The sequence below is a fragment of the Theropithecus gelada genome, chromosome 10 (genome assembly GCF_003255815.1).
Source record: "Theropithecus gelada isolate Dixy chromosome 10, Tgel_1.0, whole genome shotgun sequence".
Lineage (NCBI taxonomy): Eukaryota > Metazoa > Chordata > Mammalia > Primates > Cercopithecidae > Theropithecus > Theropithecus gelada.
Window position 1 is genome coordinate 56,002,749 of NC_037678.1, and position 24,053 is coordinate 56,026,801.

The 24,053-nt window shown below is 43.4% G+C and overlaps 1 protein-coding gene across 4 annotated transcripts in view; it reads left to right on the forward strand.

Annotated features, from left to right (window-relative positions):
• Nucleotides 1–24,053, forward strand: part of SLC13A3 (solute carrier family 13 member 3) — a 128,288-nt gene that overhangs the window by 22,506 nt on the left and 81,729 nt on the right. The window contains exon 1 of one of the 4 annotated variants that reach the window (XM_025399169.1): nt 14,318–14,468. The exons of 1 other annotated variant lie outside the window; for it this stretch is intronic. Coding sequence is in view for 2 of the 3 variants with exons in the window: in XM_025399167.1 (XP_025254952.1) it covers nt 14,358–14,468 (111 nt within the window). In the remaining variant the exon portion in view is untranslated. Of the gene's footprint in view, nt 1–14,317; nt 14,469–24,053 lie in introns of those variants that run through there. 2 more of the 4 variants (XM_025399167.1, XM_025399168.1) reach the window with 2 other exon arrangements.

Here is a 24,053-nt window from a genome sequence, read left to right on the forward strand (position 1 = left end):
TAGGTGATGAGGTCTTAAAGGGATACTGACACCCAACTGAGACTCTCTCCATGGTATAATGAGGAGTTAAAGAAAAGTTACACAGGATAACTTTCACTTTCTGTGATTCAATGTTATTTAAATGTCTGACATGAAATTATCTGTGTTTCCTCACTAGTATTCCTCTCACACTTTGAGAAATATCCCACCATCTCATATTTGATCCCAGTACCAGTTCCTCTCTCTCATAGCCTCATCAGAGTTTCAGCAAGACCTGCCAGCTCTGCTGGCAAAGTATATCCAGAATTGAATTCTTTCCTACCACCTCTGCTGTTACTAATCTGGTCCAAGCCACCATCGTCTTAGCCTGAGGTATCTTTGGAAAAAAAAAACAAAACAAAACACATGTACTAGGATGGCTATCGTTAAAAAGGTAAATAATGACAAGTGCTGGGAAAATGTAGAGTAACTGGAATCTTCATACACTGCTGGTGGGATTGTGAAATAGTGCAGACACCTTGGAAAACAGCCGGGCAGTTCCTCAAAAGTTTAGACATAGAGTTACTTACCATATAACCCAGAAATTTCACTCCTAGGTATGTACCTAAGAAAAATATAAACATGTCCAAAAACTTGTACAGTAATGGTCAAGGCAGCATTATTCATAATAGCCAGAAAGTTCAAACAGTCCAAATGTGTATTAACTGATGAATGAATAATAAAGTAGGATACACCCATACAATATTATTCAGCAATAAAAAGAAATGTAGTACCAATGCACGCTATGACAGAGATGAATCTTGAAAGCATTATGTTAAGTCAGCGAAGCCAGACACAAAAGGACCACATTTAATATGATTCCATTTATATGAAATGTCCAGAATAGGCAAATCTATACAGACAGGAAGTATCTTAGTAGTTGCCTGAGACTGGGGAGGTTGCGGGGAGATAGGGAGTGACCGTTGTTAGTGGGCATGAGGTTTCCCTTTGGGGTGATGAAAATGTTTTAAATTAATTGTAGTGATGGTTGCATTGTCAGTGTCCTGAAAAATCATTACATTACACATTTTTTTTTTTTTTGAGACAGTACTTGCTGTATTGCCCAGGCTGGAGTGCAGTGATGCAAACACCACTCACTGCAGCCTTGACATCCTGGGCTCAAGTGATCCTCCTGTCTTAGCCTCCCAAGTAGCTGGGACCACAGGCACATGCCCCCATGCCTGGCTAATTGACATACTCACTTTTAAATAGGTGAATTATATGCTATATGAACTGTATCTCAGTAACACTGACTTTTTAAAAAAAAAGAAAGCAGAATATGCCATTCTTCTCAAATCTCTACAATGGCTGCCCTGGTCACTGAGTGTGAAAGTCCTTACTTGGGCTTTCGGGATCCTAGTTTGAGTCCTTGCTGGCTGGCTGTGACCCTGTCTCTGCACTCCAGTTCCTTGATGATGCTAAGACCTGTCATGTTGGCTGCTGCCTCAAAGCCATTGCATTTGACTTCTCCTTCTTCCTGGAATGCTTCCTTTGCATACCCAGAAGTTCATTTGTTCACTTTCTTTAGGTCTCAGTTTAACTTACAGTCCTCTTCGTGGACAGCTTCCCTGACCACCTTATCTACAAGAGCACCTCCAAAGCATCACTGTCAACTTCCCTTTGCTGCTGCTTTTTTCTTCCCAGATTTGTCATATTTTCATCTTTTGATTATAATACATTTTACTCATTTATTTGTTTATTATTTGCATCTGCCATCATGTAAGTTCCATGAGGTCAGGGATTTTAATTTTTTAGTCTTATTCATTACTGTATATACAGCCTGGTGTATAGTTGCCATATAGCAAGTATTGAATAAAACACATGATGAAAGGTATGTCTCATTAATCCCAAGTTTACTAATGAGCAAAACCAAGTCTGGTAGGTATTCAAATATTATTAATAGTTAAGTAAACATTGACAAGGCATCTAGCATAGACCATGCCCAGGCCCCAGAGCTGTTGGGTGTCAAGATTCTGTACTAACTCAGGAGGGTGGCTTCAGCCTTTAGACGTGATATGATAAAAAGCCAGTTCACATTTCCCAGGTTTCACCAGAATCTGGCAAAGCATGAATTAGATTTTTAGGGACGGTGGTTCTGAATCCAAGCTACCCTTTAGAATCTGCTTGGAGCTTAAAAAAAATCCTGATGGCCAAGCCACATCCTAGACAATGAAATCAGACTCTCTGAGGATGGAGCATCAGCACTGTTAATGCTCCTCAGGTGATTCCAATGTGCAGCCGGGGTTGAGAACCACGTGCTAGAAGTTGAAAGAAGTGTAGGTAGCACCCTTGTTATCTGAGGGGAATGAGTATTGGGAAATAGCCTCTTGAATTAATACACTCAAATTGTTGACAACTCCTTTAATATTAATACTTTCAGGGATTTGGTGCATGGAGAATACTCACTGCTACTTTACTTTGTTCAATGCTCAGTATTAAAGTCATATTGCACAGATCTAATAGACACCTCTACTAGAGTTATTACGGTGTAGTGTTGGTTTTGCATGGGGACTGCAGTGAATGGGTTTGAATCCCCACTCAACAGCTGTGTGTCCTTGGATAAGTTACTCAATTTCCCTGTACCTCAGTTTCCTCCTCTGCAAAATGGGAATATAACAGAACCTATTTCATAGGGTTATTTAAATGTTCAATGAATTAAATCATGTAAAGCTCTTAGAATAGGACCTGAACTAGAGTAAACATGTAGTGAGTGTGGCCGTTATTATTCATGAGTAAATAAGCTGGAAAGCCAACATTCCTTGCATTTGACATAGATCACAAACTTGATTAAATTCCCTTGTACAACATAGACTGCAATTACAAATCTTAGTAAAGCCCCCCCCCACCTTCTTTTTTTTTTTTTTTTTTTGACAGGGTCTCGATCTGTCACCCAGGCTGGAGTATAGTGGCACAATTATAGCTCGCTGTAGCCCTCACCTCCAGGGCTTAATCAATCCTCCCACTTCAGCCTCTCAAGTAGCTGAGACCACAGGCATGCACCACCATGCCCTGCTAATTTTTTTTTTTTTTTGTAGCGACAGGGTCTCATTATGTTGCCTGGGCTGGTCTCAAACTCCTGAGCTCAAACGATCCTCCTGCCTCGGCCTCCCAGAGTGCTGAAATTACAGGTGTGAGCCACTGCACCCAGCTAAGATGATTCTTTTTTTATTTTATTTTATTTTTTAAAATAGCGATGATATCTCACTATGTTGCCCAGGCTGATATCAAACTCCTGGTCTCAAGCAATCCTACCTCAGCCTCCCAAAGTGCTGGGATTACAGGTGTGAGCCACCGTGCCCGGCCCCCAAGCAGATTATTTCAAATGGTTCAAGCATATTAAGCAGCAGATCAAATATACACAAATTCATTGCTGATAAGACTTATAAATTCATATCTTTATACCAAGGTCAGTTACAAAAGTGCTGAACTCATAGAATTTACTTTGTTTCTTATGTATATTTTCAGAACTTTGCAAGGTTGTAATTTTTACCCCTTCTTAGGTACAACAACAAAGAAAAAATTATTAATTGGCATTTGTAATCTCACCCAGACTCAAAAGCAAAAGAGTGCTGTCTCAAACATGCTATGCCTATAGGAGCTGAGTTACCAAACTGGCTGACTTCTGATCAGAACATTTTGGATCTTGTTGTATATTTCAGGATGATTCAGGTTCATCTTGAATGATCCAGAGTGTTTGAGCAGTGTGCTTAGTTCCTTTTGGTAATATAACTTTGCCCTGCTATAGCAGGTGCTTCCTTCCTTTTTGTAATATCATTTTCCTCTGCTATATCAGGTACCCATAAGTCTCTATATTTTATGTGGAGTTTAATCTTGAAAGACCTGAGTTTTTCCCCCAAATGAAATATTCTTTAAGTTTCTCATGATAGGCAGAAATGACCCAATGGTTCTGGTGTTTTGATAGACTACGACAATGACTGATGGCATTATTAGAAACATGTTTTTATTACTATTTTTTTGGAAAGAGTTCCACTTCTGGTTCTAGTATAGGAAATGATAAGAGACTGTTGCTTCCACTCTAACACCACCCCATCAAAATAGGCTTTATTAGCTATAAAATCATAGTTTTAAAAACTTCATGGAAAGCTAAGGACACAAAGAAACCTAAAGGTGCTAACCTCCAAGAGGAAATGCCAAGATCATCATGGGTAGAAGAGACTCTAGCTGCTCCGAATCCCAGCACAACTGCTGGAGAAAGAGGAGCCTGCCATGGATGGGCAGGAAGAAACTAGCTAAATTTGCAATAACATGAGAGCTTCTCTGTAGATTATAATGGAGATGAATTCTACCCACCGAATAGGTCTGAATCTGCCCACCAAGTCTTTCCATGGGATTTATCAAGTGCGGGGATATTATGCCAAAACAGGTGATAAGAGGAGGGCTAAGAAGGATTCCCCTGAGAGCAAGAGGGCCTCTCTTAAGTGTAAGACTCTCTCAAAAGTAGGCACAGGGGAGCAGGTCAGGAGAACAGAGAGAAAACCTGAGGTGGAAGAATTGAGAGATTCCCTCCCCTCCCAGGCATGCCTGGCTTTTGACTATCAGAAGCTCATAGTGAAAAGACACCCCTACCAGTCATTCCAGGCCTTCAAAATGTGTAGAACCCCCTCCAAAGGCCAGATGAACAACTAGGCTGAAAAAATCCTCCCAGGTGCAGGAAGTGGGGGGCAGGATTTGAGAACAAAGATAACGCACCAATGACCAAAAAGCCCCATGGTAACTTGGCTCTACACAAGAGAGAGAACTCCCAACATTTCCAAATTGGGCAACTCTTCTGGGAAGCAAAGGCAGATTCCTAAAATCTCACCGGTGCTCAGGTCTCAGATCCTGCTGAAGTAAAAGTTCTAAATCTACCCTCAAAACATTTGGAGCCAGTGATGAACTGAAACAAACTAAAACTGCACCAAAGCTGAAACCCAGTTCAACCATAGGTAAGACTAGTTAACCTCCATACTATAGGTAAAACCAATTAACTCCATACTGCAGGTAAAACTGGTTAACTCCATACTCTATCAATTTTACCCAAAAAGGGGAGTACCCCCTTCTGGAGGTAAATATTATTTACTTCATTCTCTACTGTTCTTTCTTACAAAAATGTCAACAATACATTCAAAGATTAGCAAACACACAGACAATGATAAAAGCAGATTAATAGAAGCAGATTCAGATTTGGCCTAGATTTTGGAATTCCCAGAGACTTAAAAAATCTACAACAAAAATGCTAAAAATGAAGGAATCTAAAGAACAACATGCATAAACAAATGGAAAACTTCCGCAGAGACTTATAAACTATTAAAAGAACTAGTGAAAATTTTGGAGATGAAAAATACAACATCAGAAATGAAGACTTAGACCTATAAGAGACTGGGCACACCAAAGACAGGAATCTGTAAAGACAGGTAATAGAAAACGCCTGTTTGAAACACGTAGAGAAGAAAAAGTGAAAAAAAAAAATAGAGAACAAAGAGTCTGAAATTTGTAAGATGATACCAAATGCTCTAACATAAATGTTACCAGGATTCTAGAAGGAAAGGAGAGAGAGAATGGGGCAAAAGAGGTATTTGAAGAGATCATGACTGGAAATATACCAAAATTGATCAAAGACATCAGTGCACGGATCCAAGCAGCTCAGCAAATTCCAGGTAAATAAATATAAGGGATACACTACACCTAAGCGTTTCAGCCAAACTGCTGAAAAATGAAAGATAAAGAGATCTTACAAGTAGCCGGAGTAAAAAAAAGACATTACTTACAGAGGAACAATGATATGAATGGTGGCTAATTTCTTACCAAAAACAATATAAACTTGAACACAGTGGAATGAGATCTTTAAGTGCTGAAAGAAAAAAAAATTGTCAGTCTTGACTTCTATATCCAGTGAAAGTAACTTCAAAAACAAAGGCTAAAATAAAGATACTTTCAGATAAACAGAAGCTGAGAGAATTTCCTTTCAACAAACCAGCACTATAAAAAATGGTAAAAGGAATGCTAGCACCTGAAAGAGAAATGATCCTGGATCTGGAGGAAGAAATGAAGAGATAGGGTAAGTATTTGGGAAAATACGAAATACTTTTTGAAGTACATTTATCTTTTATTTATATAATTTATACATGTCTTTTAAAGACTATTGATTGTTTAAAAAATTAAAACAATATATTGTGCAATTCAAACTGGCGTTCTGGTAAATGTTTAACAATTGGCTGTTGGAAAAAAAGCCCTTATTTATGAATTTTATTAATTTCATGGTGTAAATAGTCTTGCTATGGGTGATTTCATACTACCATCAGTTCTACAGCTGGCTCACAAATTTTCTGAAAGAGTAACAGTCATTTTTCATAAGCTAGCACGAGTTATCTTCAGCACATGCTTGGGTTTATGGAATACACAGATTTAAAAAGACAATAAAAGTAAAAAGGAAGAGAAGAAGGTGGTAAATGGAATTTTTTACATTATTTCCATTATTGTAAGGCTTTCTTTCTTCTTTCTTTTTTCTTTTCTTTTCTTTTTTTTTTTTTAAGGCAGTGTCTCACTCTGTTACCCAGGCTGGAGTGCAGTGCTATGATCTCAGCTCACTGCAACCTCCACCTCCCAGGCTCATGCTATCCTCCCACCCACCTCAGCCGCCCAAGCAGCTGGGACTACAGGTGCCTGCTACCACAATCGGCTAAGTTTTGTATTTTTTGTAGAGATGGGGTTTCACCATGTTGGCCAGGCTGGTCTAGAACTCCTGGACTCAAGCGACACCCTCCTCAGCCTCCCAGATTGCTGGGATTACAGGCATGAGCAACTATACTTGACCACCATTATTGTATGGCTCTTATGTTGTTCCTAAAATAATATATCATTATTTGAAGGTAGACTGTGATAAAGATGCATATCATAATCTCTAGAGAAATCACTAAAATAATAAAACAAAAGAACTAAAAAATTAATAGAGGAAATAAAATAAAATACACCAAAATATAATCAATTGATACAAAAGAAAGAAGGAAGAGCGTAACAAAGAACAAACAAGATAAATAGAAAACAAATAGCAAAATGAGACACTTAAATCCAACCAGATAATTACATTAAATGTAAATTGATTAGACACTCCAATTAAAGTATCAGAGAATGTTAGACTAGATAAAAAAGCAGAGTTCATCAATACACTGAATACAACAAACACATTGTACATATAGAAACAGGTTGACAGTTAAAAAAAGTGGAAAAGATATATAATACAAACATTGAGCATAAGAAAGCTACTGTGGCGGCCGGGCGCGGTGGCTCAAGCCTGTAATCCCAGCACTTTGGGAGGCCGAGACGGGCGGATCACGAGGTCAGGAGTTCGAGACCATCCTGGCTAACACGGTGAAACCCCGTCTCTACTAAAAAATACAAAAAACTAGCCGGGCAAGGTGGTGGGCGCCTGTAGTCCCAGCTACTCGGGAGGCTGAGGCAGGAGAATGGCGTAAAAACCCGGGAGGCGGAGCTTGCAATGAGCTGAGATCCGGCCACTGCACTCCAGCCTGGGCGACACAGCGAGACTCCGTCTCAAAAAAAACCAAAAAACAAAAAAAGCTACTGTGGCTATTTAAATATCAGATAAAGTGGACTTCAACACAAAGGGCATCTATGGTGATAAAGAGGGAGATTTTAGAATGATAGAAAGGTGAATCCACCAATAAGACATAACAATCCTAAGTGTGTACACATTTAACAACAGAGCTTCAAAATCTATGAAGTGAAAACTGACAGAACTAAAGTGAGAAATAGACATATCCACAATTAAATTGGAGATTTTAAGAATCTAAATTTGAAAAACACGATCAGCCAACTTGACCCAATGAATATTTTCTATCATTAAATATACTCAATCACTTTTTAAAAACAATTTTTATGAAAAAATTTAGAGACAGGATCTCACTGTGTTACCCAGGCTGGTCTCGAACTCCTGAGCTCAAGTGGTCCTCCTGCCTTGGCCTCCCAACATACTGGGATTACAGGTGTGAGCCACCGCAGCTGGCCTCAATGCACTTCTGTTCTGGCTTTATTGAGGTATAATTATATATAATAAAATTCACCCATTTTAAATGATCAGTTTGATGGAATTTAATAATTATATACGACTGTATTACCACCACCACAGTCAACAGAATACATCTATCACCCTATACATTTCCTCATGCTGTTTCCAACTGATCCTGTCTTTTAACCCCCATTGCTTAGCAATCACTGATTTCTATAACTAAGGTTTGCCTCTTTTAACTCTTCATACAAATATAATTATGCAGAATGTAGTTTTTTTGTGTGTTCAGCTTCTTTCATATAGCATAATTTTTTTTGATATTTATCTATAGTGTTGCATGTATCAGTATTCCAAAGCAACTACCACCCAGCAGTAACAAGGACACCACCCTCCTTCAGTGTCAATGGAAGCCACATGGGGAACAAAAACAAGGCACTCCTACTCCTCCAGCCAGGGAGGTATCAGGAGAGGGCTGATGGGAGCTAGAACTCCCAGCATTCCCCAGCAGTAATGAACCCCCCTGAGATGGTTTCGATGTTTGTCCTGTCCAAATCTCATGTTGAAATATAATCCCCAATGTTGGAGGTGGGGCCTGGTGGGAGGTGTTTGGGTCATGGGTTGGATCCCTCATAACTTGGTGCTGTCCTTGAGATGTGAGTGAGTTCTCAGGAAATCTGGTTGTTTAAAAGTGTGTGGCACCGTCCCCCCCATCTTCCCCCACCCACCGCCTTGCTCCTGCTCTGGTCATGTGACATGCCTGCTCCTGCTTTGCCTTCTGCCACGAGCAAAATCTCCCCGAGGCCTTCCCAGAAGCCAAGCAGATGACAGCGCCATGCTTCTTGTACAGCCTTGCAGAACGATGAGCTAATTAAACCTCTTTTCTTTATGAATTACTCAGCCTCACATATTTCTTTATAGCAATGCAAAAATGGTCTAACACCTCCCCCCACCTCAGATACTAATGGAGGATGAGGTGGGGAACTGGACTTCTACTTTCATCTGGTGGTAATGAGGTGACGTCCCCATTTCCTTTGCAAGAGCACTGAAAGAAGTCAGTAAAAACAGAAGGTTTAATAAGAGCCCAAATCTTGTAATACATTACCCAAAATGTCCAGGTCCCAAACGAAAGTCACTTGTATAAGTGGAAGGTCTTAAACTGCCTTTTTTTATTTTTTGAGACAGTGTCGCACTCTGTCATCCAGGCTGGAATGCAGTAGTGCGATCTTGGCTCACTGTAACTTCTGCCTCCCGGGTTCAAATGATTTTCATGCCTCAGCCTCCTGAGTAGCTGGGATTACAAGCATGCCATCCCACCCAGCTACTTCCTGGAGGTAGAAGCCTTATCTTACAAGCTCAGTGCCCTCTGATGATGTCTCGGATCATGACAAAAGTTTTTTTTCAAACTTTTTCTCAAAAGTTTTTTGTTGTTGTTGTTGTTGTTGTGTTTTTTAGTAGAGATGAGGTTTTGCTATATTGACCAGGCTGGTCAAACTGACTTTTGATGCTTAATGTCAAGATGACAGTGATGGTGTCACATTGGAAACAAATGAAAAAAGTAGAAAACCTCAGCAAAGATCCCGAAGACTTAGCAAAGTAATAGAAGACACAAAGAAGAATCAAATGAAAATTGTATAACTGAGAAATATTATACAACGGATGCGTTCGACAGCATATGGAGAGGGCAGAAGGATCAGTGAACTGGGACGTGGAACAATGGAAATTACCCAGTGTGAACAACAGAGAGAGAATAGACTGAAAAGGTAAATAGAGCTGCAGGGATGGGGGAATTACAGCAAAATATCTAACATCTGTGTCACTGGGATGTGTCACCGGAATTATGGAAGGAGATGAAAAAGAGGGTGGGGCATACAATTATTCAAAAAAATAATGGCTGAAAACTTCCCAAATTTGGCCATATATATATGTGTGTGTGTGTGTGTGTATGTATGTACATATGTATGTATATATATGGCTGTATATGTGTGTATATATACACATATGTATATACCTACACACACACATATATAGCCAAATTTGGGACGTTTTCAGCCATTATTTCTGTATATGTGTGTATACATATATATACACATATGTGTGTATATATATACGTGTGTGTATGTGTGTATATACATGTGTGTGTGTGTGTGTATATATACACATGTATATGTATAAATCTACAGAACTAAGAAGCTGAGTGAACTCCAAATATTACTAGTATTAAACCAAATAAATCCACACCAAGACATATCATGGCCAAACTTCTCAAAACAAAAGACAAAAAAAAAAAAATCTTGAAAAAGATTTTTTCAAGAGAAAGAGAAATGAACCTTACCTATGGAGAAGAAATAATTCAAATGATATCAGAGTTTTCACCAGAGACTATGGAGGCCAGAAAGTAGGTACATAACATTTCTCAAGTACTGAAAGAAAATAACAGAATTCTATATCCACTGAAATAAGAACCAAGGAGTAATCAAGACCTTCTCAGATGATGGAAAACTAAGAGAATTTGTTGCTGGCAGACCTAGTCTGAAAGAATGATTAAAGGAAGTTCTTGGCCAGGTGTGGTGGCTCATGCCTATAATCCCAACAATTTGGGAGGCCTAGGCTGGTTGATCACCTGAGGTCAGGAGTTTGAGACAAGCCTGGCTGACATGGTATAACCCCGTCTCTACTAAAAGTACAAAAAATTAGCTGGGCATGATGGTGGGTGCCTGTAATCCCAGCTACTCAGGAGGCTGAGGCAGGAGAATCACTTGAACCCAGGAGGCAGATGTTGCAGTGAGCTGAGATGGCGCCATTGCATTCCAGTCTGGGCAACAAGAGCAAAACTCCACGTCAAAAAAAAAAAAAAAAAATTATATCTGATAGTTGAAGCAAATGTTAAAACTTTGATGTGATAGAACCATACATTTAGAAAATGTATGTAGAGAAAATATTGAAAGCAGTGTTTTAAACTGGGTAAGGCAAAGGGGCATGAAGTAAGGTTTCTATACATCACTGGAACTGGTAAAATGGCAATACCAGTGGATTATAACTTATAAGTTATGTACATACAATGTAATACCTAGAACAATTACTAAAAAAAGCCATGCAAATCACAAAAAAACAAAACGCTAAAAAAACGGACCAAGGCCCTGGATAGACATTTCTCCAAACAAGATATAGATGACCAGTAAACACATGGAAAGATGTTCAACATCAATAATCATTAGAGAAACGTACAACAAAATCACAATGAGATACCACTTCACACCTATTAGGATGGCTATTATTTAAAAAATCACAGAAAATAAGTGTTGGTGAGGATGTGGTGAAACCGGACGCCTTGCGTACTGTTTGTGCGAATGTAAAAAAGTGCAGCCTTTGTGAAAAACAGTATGGCCATTTCTCAATAATAATTTTTTAAAAGCACAGAATTACCTTATGATCCAGCAATTCCACTTCTGGGTATATACCCAAAAGAACTGAAAGCAGGGACTCAGACAGATACTCTTTGTACACCCATGTTTATAGCTGCATTACTCACAATAGCCAAAAGGTAGAAACAACCCAATGTCTATCAACAAATGAATGGATAAACAGATATGGTATATCCATACAATGGAATATTATTCAGCCTTAAAAAGGAATTATGACACATGCTACAACATGGATGAGCCTTAAGGACACAAAGCTAGTCACAAAAGGATAAATATTCTATGATACCACTTGTATGAGTTATCCAGATTCATGAAATTTAGAGACAGAAAGCAGAATGATGGTTTCCACAGGCTGTGGGAGGAGGGAATGAAGTTATTTTGTAATGAATACAGTGTTTCAAAACTGTAAAACGATTTCTTTTTTTTTTTTTTTTTTTTTTTGAGATGGAGTCTGTCTCTGTCACCCAGGCTGGAGTGCAGTGGCACTATCCTGGCTCACTGCAAGCTCTGCCTCCTGGGTTCATGCCATTCTCCTGCCTCAGTCTCCCAAGTGGCTGGGACTACAGGTGCCCGCCACCACACCTGGCTAATTTTTTGTATTTTTGGTAGAGACGGGGTTTCACCATGTTAGCCAGGATGGTCTCCATCTCCTGACCTCGTGATCCCCCCTCGGCCTCCCAAAGTGCTGGGATTACAGGCGTGAGCCACCGTGCCCGGCCTCAAAACTGTAAAACTTCTGACAAACTTGTCCAACCTGCCTTATTTTGTTGTTGTTGTTCTTTTTTTGTTTGTTTATTTGTTTTAGGCTTTTAGCAGCCTGAAGCCATGGTTTTTAGTTTCTGTTTCTAGTGATGAGTGGAAAAGAGGGATGAGGAAGGGGCTTTACTGGCCCAACCAGAAACAGAAACTGAGAAAGTGTATTCTCTCCCTTGGACATCTCTGTGAGAACAAAACAAACTAAACACATGAGAAACTCTTTGGGATCTAAGGCTATGCAGAGAGCTTAACCCGATGATCCAAAGGAACAATTTGATAAATTTAACTACATCAAAATTAGAAATGTTTGCTTGGTGATATATAGTTAAGAGGCTGAAAAGACAAACTACAGATGAGGAGAAATATTTGCAAACAACATGACTGACAAAGGACATCTAGAATTTGCAAAGAACCCTCAAAACTTAACAGTAAAATACCAAATAATACAAGTAGAAAATGGGCAAATGACAGGAAAAGATAGTTCACCAAAGAGGATATAGAGATGGCAAATTCACATGTGAAAAGATGTTAAACATCACTAGCCGTTAGGGAAATATAAATTAAAACCACAAGCTATCACTACATCCCCGTCAGAATGGTTAAAATAAAACAAACAGTGACAACACCAAATGTTGGCAAAGATGTGGAGAAATTGGATGATTCATACATTGTTGATGGAAATGCAAAATAGTACAATCACTTTGGAAGACAGGTTGACAGTGTCTTAAAAAGCTAAGCATTGCAAATACTGGGCAACCCAGAAGTTGCACTCCTGTATGGTTACCTGAGAGTAAATAGAAGTGAATAGAAGTGACTCACCCACCTTAAAAAAATAAATAAATAACTCAGCTGGGTATGGTGACTCACACCTGTGATCCCAGAACTCTGGGAGGCTGAGGTGGGTGGATCATGAGGCCAGGAGTTCAAGACCAGCCTGACCAAAAATGGTGAAACCCTGTCTCTACTAAAAATACAAAAAAAAAAAAAAAAAAAATTAGCTCGACATGGTGGCACACGCCTGTAATCCCAGCTACTCAGGAGGCTGAGGCAGAAGAATTGCTTGAACCTGGGAGGCAGAGCTTGCAGGGAGCCGAGATCGCTCCACTGCACCCCAGCGTGGGTGACAGAGTGAGACTCCATCTCAAAAAAAAAAAAAAAAAAAAAAAAAAAAAGAATAACTCATCAACAGCAGTAACTCCCATTGAGCACATGCTCTGCCAGACACTGCACTCATCACATTACCTGTGTTCTCATTTAAACTTCCTAACAACCTTCTTGTCTGGTGTAGACTATTTTTTTAAATTTAACTTTTATTTTAAGTTCAGGGGTACAGGTGCAGGTTTGTTGTATAGGTGAACTTGTGTCGTGGGGATTTGTTGTACAGATTATTTCATCATCCAGGTATTAAGCCTAGTGCCCATTAGTTATTTTTCCTGATCCTCTGTCTTCTGCCATCCTCCAGCCTCCGAAAGGCTTCAGTGTCAGTTGCTCCCCTCTGTGTGTCCATGTGTTCTCATCATTTAGTTCCCGCTTATGAGTGAAAACATGAGGTATTTGGTTTTCTGTTCCTGTGTTAGTCTGCTAAGGATAATGGCCTCCAGCTCCATCCATGTTCCTGCAAAAATCATGATGTCCTTCTTTTTGGTGGCTGCATAGTATTCCATGGTGTAGACTATTATTATCACCACTCCACTTTCAGGCTCAGAGGCTGTTGTTCAAGGCCACGCAGTAAGTGGCAGTGCCAGGATTTGAACCCAGCTAAAAGGAGTACGCACCTTAATCCTCGCCTTGTCATCCTCAGCCATCTCACAAGCGGGTAAACAGAGGCGAGGAGAGGATAAGCCAGCTGCCCCAGGCCACATTGCTGGGAAGCCGAGAGGCTGAGATCCAAGGCCACGCTGCCCTGCGGCTAGGGTCCCGGTTGCTAGTTCTCGTGCCTACCTTTCTCCAACGTTCCCAGGCCTCTTTCACCCGGTCCCAGGGGCGCAGGCACCACCCTTTTCCTCCAGGAGGAGCAGGGAGAGGGCGGGTTCCCCAGCGCAGTCCCCTCCCCGACCCTCCCCCAGGCTTTAAGCCGGCGCCGGGGCCAGGCGGGGCAGTCCCGGGCCGGCCCGCTCTGCCCGGAGATCGCGCTGATGGCGGCGCTGGCGGCAGCGGCCAAGAAGGTGTGGAGCGCGCGGCGGCTGCTGGTGCTGCTGTTCACGCCGCTCGCGCTGCTGCCGGTGGTCTTCGCCCTCCCGCCCAAGGTAACGCCTCCTCCGCCAGTGCGCCCCCGGTCCGCCACAGGCGGGATCTTCTCCCAAGCCTCCAAGTTGGGAGACCGCTGAGGTCCCAGCGTAGACAGGCTCCAGTAGACCCCCTCGACCTCCCTCCCTTGCACCTGCTGCGGACCGCTGTGAACGCTCCTAACGCCTCTTCCCTCTTCCCAGCTGCTCTTTAGAGCTTGAGTCCCACTCTGCCTTCTGGGTCTCACTTCCTTGGGAATAATTTCGTTTCGTTTCAGTGACAGGTTCTCACCTGTCACCCAGGCTGGAGTGCGGTGGTGTGATCATAGCTCACTGCAGCCTCCAACTTCTGGACTCAAGCGATCCTCCTTCGGCAGCCTCCCTAGTGGCTAGAACTACAGGTGCATGCCCAGCTAATTTTTTTTTTTTTAAATAGAGATAGGGTCTCACTATGTTGTCCAGGCTGGTCTCGATCTCCTGGAATCAAGCGATTCTCCCACTTTGGTCTCCCATATGCTGGGATTACAGGCGTAAGCCACTGTGCCTAACAGAATTCTTTCTTTCCTGAGGTCTAATTCTGTGCTTGGTGCTGTGTTGCACATTTCACTTGACAATCACAGTGAACACTTACTGTGTGCCAAGCTGTTTGACCTGGGGCAAGTCACTTAACCTCTCTGAACTTCAGTTTACTCATGTGTAAAAACGGGAGAAATGGTAATGCCCACTAATAGGGCAATATGTGTAAATCTCTTGTAACTAAACCTGGTACAGAATAAATGTCTAATAAGCAGTGGCTGGTCTTTTTCTGCACCAGGTCCTTACATGATGAGGACAGTAAGATTCATGAGTGCTTACTAGGGGTGAGGATTTGCCGTTTGCTTATCACTTTATTTAATCATTTCAATGCCTCTCAGAGGGGAAAGATTATTTGACCCATTTTCCAGAGGAGAAAACCAAGGCTCAGAGAGAGAAAGTGACTTGCTCAGAGTCACACAGCAACTGACTGTGTCGGTATTCAGTCCCTGGCTTGTTGGAATCCAGAACCCTAGCTGTTTTCAGTCTCCCCGAGGAAGTAACACCTAGAAGATCAAAGACCGCAGGTGGAGTTCAGGAGTCATAACTGAAATCAACACTAGTAGGGGCTGGAAGGAGATGGTACCACAGGTCCCTTTTGGGTCCTTCACCTGTGCCCACCCCAGCCAGGGCATCATGAGAGGGCACTGGGCTTCTAAGATAAGGCTTCTACCTCCAGGAAGTTGCTTCACCATCTCTCAGTAAGATATTAAATGTTCACAAAAATAAAAGTAAAGAGGAGGTATAATTTAGGGTGCATTACCCAGCACCGATCAGCTGAGACCAGGGAGGTTCTCCTGGAAGAAGGAGCCCTCCGTGGGCACATGCAGTAAGAAGGTGACACCAGGTGGTTCCAAGGAGACCCAGGGCTAACACATAGCAAGTTCAATAGTGTGGAATTATCTAAGCTATTAGAGTTTCTCGACATGGAAGAGAAAAACACAATAAATGATAGAATAAAGATGAGGTCACCTTTTGAAAAACCAGCCCACCCCAGGCCACTTTCTGACCTGTGGATCTTAACGTCCTGGACCAATCTCCTTTCCTCTTTGGGTTTTGCTTCCCCGTAAACTGGAGCAATTACACCGCTAGCTTCTGGGATTGATGTGAGAGGCTGAGTAAGGCTTTGTGAAACATCTTTGGTGGAAGTGTAGGTGGCTGAGCCTTGACTGGTTGCTGTCTGCAAGGCCCTAGGCAGAGCTCTCTGGCAAGAAGAGACAAAACACAGGGTCTCTATTCTCAGCAGGGGTCCCGATAGCTTCTCTCTGCTCTGTTCTCTAGCAAGAGCATGAACGCAAGAGCAGATCCAAGGGTTATGGGGCCTGGAGCATATACTTGAGGGGGTCTCTTTAAGAAAATGAATACAGATTTACAAATACGAGATTCGGTACAAGGCTTGGGAGAGGCTCTGAAGCTTGAGCTTCACAAAGTATCCTCTTCCTGTCTGAACCCCAACATGCACAATTGAATGGAAGGCAGGGAGAGATAACAGGGAGAGCCCCTGGGATGTAACCGCCCATGATGGTGCTAAGCCTGATGAGGAAGGTGTTTTATTGAATGCTTAGCTCTTACCGTGTGCTAGGGGCCATGCTAGGAGCCTGTCAGGCTTGTCCCATGTAAGGCCTACGACAACCAGAGAGGTAGCTGTTATTTGCATCCCTATTTGACAGGTGAAGAAACAGAAGCTCAGCAGGGTTAGGTGACTTGCCTAAGGGCACATAGCTGCTACAAAGCCAGAATGTCAAGTCTGTACTTGTGTGTGTGTGTGATAGGGTCTTGCTCTGTCACCCAAGCTGGAGTGCAGTGGCACAATCTCGGCTCACTGCAATCTCCACCTCCCAGGCTTAAGCCATCCTCCTGTCTCAGCCTCCCAGAAGGCTGGGACTACCAGCTCCTGCCACCACACCTGGCTAATTTTTATATTTTTAGTAGAGATGGGGTTTCACTATGTCACCCAGGCTGGTCTCAAACTCCTAGACTCAAGCGATCCACCAGCTTGGGCCTCCTAAAGCGCTGGGATTACAGGCAAGAGTCTGTACTTCTTTCTACCTGCTGTGCCTTACATGCTCTTCTTAGTGATAATTCAATACAAACCACTCCTTTGTTCCCTACAGTTCCCTTGTGGGGACCCTTTATATGGCCTTAGATGTCACTGCCTCTTTAAGTGGTTGATGAACCAGGGCCTCCTCCCAGGAGGCAGGTCTGGCTCTTTGGAGGACCTTAGCCTCCCTCAAAATCTCTATCGGCATACCTGAAGCCCCCTCTCCCATATAACAATATTTATATGATTATCATTATTAGATTCTCTGACATTAAGAACAGACGTGTTTCTCAATCTAATGTACAATGTGGATAAAAAGTATCCTTAGAAAACACCACTGTCTTTATTGATCTGGGACATACATTTAACCCATTTCCCATTTAGAAAAAAATAATGTGCAGCTCACTGCCAGTGCAGTATTCTCGGGGCAAAACGGGAAATGGGTTAAAGCAAGCACAGTAGGTTTGCTATGCACACGGAGCTTCAAGACAATTCCGGTCATCTTAACCAGTCGCTCCCCGTGAGAGCCTCCCTAGACAGAGGCTGGTGGACTAACTTCAAAACATGCTTGCTGGGCAATTCAAGACAGGCATCCTTAGCGTCCACTCCAACATCAGATTGCCACTTCTTAGCCTCTTCCACATGGATATTCTGGCGGTTGTATTGTACACATGGGTTACTAACAAATTGTGAAATTGCAGATATCAGATCAGGAAAGAAGTTGGAGGTGCTTGGTCATTTGTCACTTACCAGGCAGTGTGGAGTAGGAGACAACCCCTCTTTGGGGCCTGGGTTTCCAGCTTGATGACGTCTCCTATCCACTGCTGCTTTGCTGTTCTAGGAGTCTGTGGTCGAGAGGGTTGGTCCTCATGCACCTGTCCCTGGTGACTGGTGAGCTTGTCTTCGGGGAGGCTGGAGTCAATCTGCAGAGCAGTGCTGAAAGGAACAATTCTTACATTATGTCCTCTGGCTCAGAAATGCTGTCAGCAGGGATGAAAAGGAGTGGGATGAGCTCTGGAATGCATGGCTGCCACTTCCAGCACCACTGGGGATCCTAGCTCTTGCTATGAAGAGGGCTGGGGGCTCAGGAAGTTGGGATGCTACCCCAGGGACTACATCAACGTTTTCCAAGAATGGCCATCCTGGGAGTTAGAGGTTTGGGGAGTGATCTTAGCTAGTGGACACAGATGGGACTGTTATTAATAAAACAGGCTTGCAAATAAGCTCCAGCCCCACATGTTTGCAGAAAAGCCTTGCCCCCTTTCTTGCCTTATGCCCCCTGAGAGCAAATTAAATGATACTGACCACCTCTCCGGGAGGAGTTCTTAACCCTGGGGACTCACAGGTGATTCTAAAGATGCTCTGAGAAGGAAGAGTTTAGGGATGTTCTTGGCAAGGCTGCTACAGAGTGTTGTACAGGTTGTGCACTGCACAAGGTGCTTGAGGAGGTAAGTGAGGCTGAACCAACCTGCATTCCACATGCCAAGCTGTGCACCCTGGTGCAAAGCTTGGTTCTACCTGAGGAAGGACCTTTTATTCTAATTTGCACAAAGGTGTCACGTTGGCCAACAACAGACTTGCTCTGGGGTAGGGATCTTTTGGGGGGATGGTCGTACACCTGTAAGGCCAGAGGCCCCCTTTCTTGCGTTTGCCTAATTTGTGGGCAGGTGGATGACCAGGAAGATGGCCCTTTCATTTCCAGTTTTAAGGCTTTGGAATCAGAACTGCATTCGCATTCCACATACTTGCTGGGCAAGTCATTTTATATTTCTGGCCTTAGTTTCTTCATTTATAACAGAGCCATAATGTTATATTCCTTCTCAGTTATTTTCTGGCCTCCATGAGTTAATACATTGTGCCTGTACTATAAATTCTTAGTTTTTTATGTAATGCTGAAAATATGTTTCAGTTCTCCCATTTTGCAGATGATGAAATTGAGGCTCAGATAAGTTAAATGATGAAGGGAACATGGGCTTTAGAGTTGAGAAGACCTGGATTTGTGTCTTGGCTCTGAAACCATGAAAGAGGGGAACCTGGGCTGGAGACCTTGAATTTCTGAGCCTGAGTCTCATTTGCGAAGTGGGGAGGACTCACACCCTCTCATTCTGTTACGAGAATTGGGGGAAGATACAGGAGGTGTCCAGAGCAGTGCCCAGCATATAGTGGGAGTTTATAATTAGAGCAATAGCCACACATTTTTCTCACATTTACCAAATGCTGTTTTACATGCGTCTGAAATTTCAACTCATTTACTCTTCACATCAGATGTAGGAGGTTCAAACAATAATTATCCCCATTTTTAGAGATGAGGAAAGTGAGGCACAGAAAGGTTAAATTCCCAAGGTCACGCAGCTACTAAACACTACTTCGGTCCCTCCTCCTCCTTCTCTCTTGGTCCTGGATTTTGAAGTGAGGGTGGCCAGGGTTCAGAGAGGCCCTTGAGTTTTCCCCAGTAGAGGTTTTCCAGAAAAAAACTGTAAGTCCAGCTCTGCGGATTGAGCACCTTCTCTGGCCAGACACTGCCTGCTGCTCTTAACTTCTATCATCTCATTTGAGCCTCAGGGAGCTCAGACAGGGAGTCTTCCCACATGCACCCCAGAATGGAGTGAGTCTGGTTTGGTTTCCATCATCCAAATGCCACTCACATAATTTTTGCCAGAGTCCCTCACCACTCAATATTATTTACTTAATTACATTCCTGTTATTTATTCTTTTTACATTAATGTCTTACTGCCCTCACCTTTAAAAAAAAACTTAAATGCAATGACTGTAAAAGATTTTCCATCCTGGCTAACACGGTGAAACCCCGTCTCTACTAAAAAATACAAAAAACTAGCCGGGCGGTGGCGGGCGCCTGTAGTCCCAGCTACTCGGGAGGCTGAGGCCGGAGAATGGCGTGAACGCGGGAGGCGGAGCTTGCAGTGAGCTGAGATCCGGCCACTGCACTCTAGCCTGGGCTACAGAGCGAGACTCCGTCTCAAAAAAAAAAAAAAAAAAGATTTTATGTGGGTATCAGATATGGAAAACCAGGATCATCATGGATGGTTAGGAGAAGAAAACTAGCAATAAATAGGTAAATATTTAACACTGATTGATACTAGGTACATACTGCCTGGTTGAAGCTGTGGGCCTGCAACCTGCCCTCTCTTTGTTGCAAAGGGAGGGAATCATCAAGTGAGGCATTAAAGACAAATTAGTACCAAACTGAGACTTTGCTTTGGAAATAATGAGGGAAAGAAGGATTAGAAGGGAGGTAACCTCACTGTTCCACCCAAAGTCTTCTGGAGTTGGCTTTTTATGCTTCAAGAAATATTGGACCCAGAGCCCGGAAACGTGCCTTGTCTGGGGATGCTGCAGTTGACTCACAGCCCCAGCTCCTCAGTGTCCTCATCTGTACACAGATGGCCTTCTTGCCCCCATGAAGCTTGGTGAGCTGTTAAGTAAAGGAAGCCTGTGGCACGTGGCCGGCTGAACAGTGACCCATCAAAGATGTCGGTGTCCGAATCCCCTGAACCAGTGAATGTTACTTTCTATAGAAAAAAGGGGCTTTGCAGATGTGATTAGGTAAAGGATCTTGAAACAGGGAGATTATCGTGCAGTATCTAGGTGGACCTGATGTAATCCACAAGGGGCTTTCTGAGAGGCAGGCAGGAGAATTTGAAGTCAGAAGGTCATAGGATGATGGAAGCAGAGGGAGCAAAAGCAATGTGATGTGGGGCTGTGAGCTAAGGAATGCAGGTGGTCTCCAGAAGCTGGAACAGGCAAGGAATGGCTTCTCTCTCCTGGCGCTTCCAGGAGGAACCAGCCTGGCCGACACCTTGACTTTAGCCTAGTGAAAATGATTTCAGAATTCTGGCCTTCAAAACTCTAAAAGAATACATTTGTGTTTCTTAAGCCACTCCATTTGGGGTCATTTGTTACAGCAGCAAGAAAAGATGAATACACGGCAAAACCACCCCACCAGACTGGTTCTCCCAGGAGCGGTTGGGAAGTTTAGCCCCTTGTCTGCCTCTCAATTTTGATACATCTATTGCCCATAATTCCCAGATGTGTCCCATCATGTGGGCCCCGTGTTCCTGGGGTGCAAACCCTGGTGTTCAGGAGAGGGCCTGGCTTCGTCAAAAAGGTTCCAGGCTTTTGATTCATTTGGATACGAATTCATCCCTGGCCTCTGCCCTGAGGAGCTGTGTGATGCAGGAAGAGTGTCTTCACCTCTCTGAACCCAGTTTCCCAGCTGAAAGATGGAAATGTCCACAGTCTTTTCCTCACAGGATTTTACTGTGAGGAATAAATGAATAAATAAGTTCATAGATGCAAAACGTGTCTCAAAGGACATGTAAATTTTATTTTATTTTTTGGCAATTTAACCTTTACACATGCTTTTCTGGGTGGGATCTTTGAAACTGATTTGGAAAAAAAAGGAGATGCTGGTAGCATTTGGTGCGAAGGACTATGTTGAAATGGTCAGTCCCGTGTCTCAGTTTTCTCATCTGGAGATTGGGTCTCATCATTTTTCATAGTGTTGTGGGGAGGAAATGGGTTCGTATGTTTGAGGCACTTAGTGGAGTGCTGGCTTGTAGCTAGCACTCAGTAACTGTCAGCTATTATTGTTACAGTTGCCATCGTAACATTCAGAGCTGGTGAGCATTCTAGTTTAACCCCCACAAAAAGGAAACTGAGGGCCAGAAAAGGAAGTTAATTTTCCAAAGGCTTCAGTGAGGGGCAGGGCAGGGATGAGCACTTCCATCCCCTTCTCCAGGGAGTACCTTGTCTCAGGCATCGGTCATCAATGTTTTTATTTTAATTAATTAATTAGTTAATTAATTATTGTTGAGACAGGGTCTTTCTCTGTCGCCCAGGCTGGCGTGCAGTGGCGTGATCCCGGCTCACTGCAGCTTCTGCCTCCTGGGCTCAAGTGATCCTCTCACATCAGCCTCCCAGGTGGCTGGGACTACACGCACACATCACCATGCCTGGCTCATTTTTGTATTTTTTGTAGAGATGGAGTCATGCCACTCAACTGGTCTCAAACTCCTGGGCTCAAGCTATCTGCCCCCTCAGCCTCCTAAAATTCTGGGATTAGAGGCACGAGGAACTGTATCTGGCCTCATCAGTGTTTTATGCTAAAGACATTTCATTTAATCTCTGATGGCTAACTTCTAGATGACAAGTGAGGGGGGTCAGAGGTCAAGCTCACTTATTTCTATTCAGATCATAGCTAGCTCTCAACAAAGGTTAAGGACAGCTTATGTTTACTGTGTGTTTATTAGGAGCTCTGGTCCTCATTTCCTTGCTGATCCCATCTTCCAATCCCACTCCAGCTCTCACGCCCTCTGTTCCCACCACTCTGGCTTTCTTACTGCTCCTTAATCCAGGGACAGGGACAGGCTGCGACTCACCATAAAGCTCTGGGGTCAGGCTGGCTAGCTGGGAAGGCTTCTTGTCTCTGACTGGCTTTGCACTTGGACTGGACGTGGTGAGATGAAGAGAGGAAAGAAGGGTGCTCCTGATAATGGGAAGAACAAGAGGCCAGGAGCAGGAAGAGTCCTGAGGGCAAGGAGTTCATCTTGCCAACTCTTTAGATGCAGACTTCCAGTGCACAGCGACCCAGAAGGGCAGAAACTGGCAAAAGCAACCATAGACTGAGAACCTACTAAGCGCCAGGTGTTGTGCTGGGTACTTCACGTACATTGCAGCCAATGCTTAGAACATCCAGACAAGGGAGGCCTGAGGAGGCAACCAAGGGTCAGCACAGTGCAGTGTTGTACCCCAAAGTCCCCAGCTGGTGAGTAGAATTTAAAATGATACCCACGCTCACAGCTGTGGCCCCAGGGCCCTGTGTCATCCAGCTGCTGTCCACCTGTCCCCTTGTGTCTGTTTTAATGGTAATGAAATTTGTTTTAATCAGGTATGATAAACACACAGACACAGGAATCAGCATCATTAAAGTTTTTCTACTCACACAGCCCTAGAAGCAGGAGGCATACCAGGCCACACAGGGCCACACAGGGAAGCAGCAGCGTCCGTCGGGAGGCAGGGGAATAAGAGGAAACGTGGGCATGAGCCTTTACTGTGGGCAATATGTTCGGGCAAGGCAGGGTGGGCAGGTTTAGGATTGGCTAGTTAGTTTGAATCATTTCAGTGGCTCTGGGGCATAGGGGCTTCCCCTAGTTGTCTTGTACCTGGCTCTGGGGTGATTATGGCAGGTGGATTCGTGTGAGAGCCCTCAAAAAGAGGTGGTAGGGAGTACGGGGTCTGGATTGGTTGTTTCGCATATGAAGGAATGCTTGCAGGCTAGTAGTTTATTATTTCTAGGAATTTGCTAGCCCTGGGAAGGGGCAGTCCCTCCGCGGTCTCAGAGCCTCAAATACAGAAATTAGAAAACATGATTTTACAACTTCCCATGCCCTTCTCTTTTCTCACTGTGCCCCAGCCTCAGGGGCCTTCTTTTGGTTCTTCAAAGCTGCCAGCTTGCTCCTGCCTCAGGCCGTTTGTACTTGCTTCCCTGGACCCCTCTTGCCCCAGATCTTCCACAGCTGGGTGCTTCTGGTCATTTAGGTCTCGGCTCCAATGATACTTCCTCCTAGGAGTCCTCCTTGATTCCTGCTTCTCAAGCACACCTCTCCTCTTCATCCCACAAATCACTCTTTAAAACAGCTTGCTGTTCTATTTCCTTCGTGGCATTCATCCTGGTCTGAAACGATCATTTCTTTGTCTAGCGACTTCCTCTCCCCCTTGACTGTGAGTGACCTCGGAGCAGGTGTATGTCTATGGTGTGCTCTACAGCAGCCCTGTCCCCAGAGTAGTGCCTGACATATAGTAGGTGCTCAGTAAAAAGGTATTCATTCCATGAATTTGGATTTGAACACAGGTTCTGAAATCAGAACCTGTACAGGGTCTAAAACCCCAGACTGCCTCCCAGTTTGCGTAACGTTCGAGCAGGAATCAGGGTTTCCAGCCCTTTCTAGTTTGAGCTGGGAAGACTGAGGCCC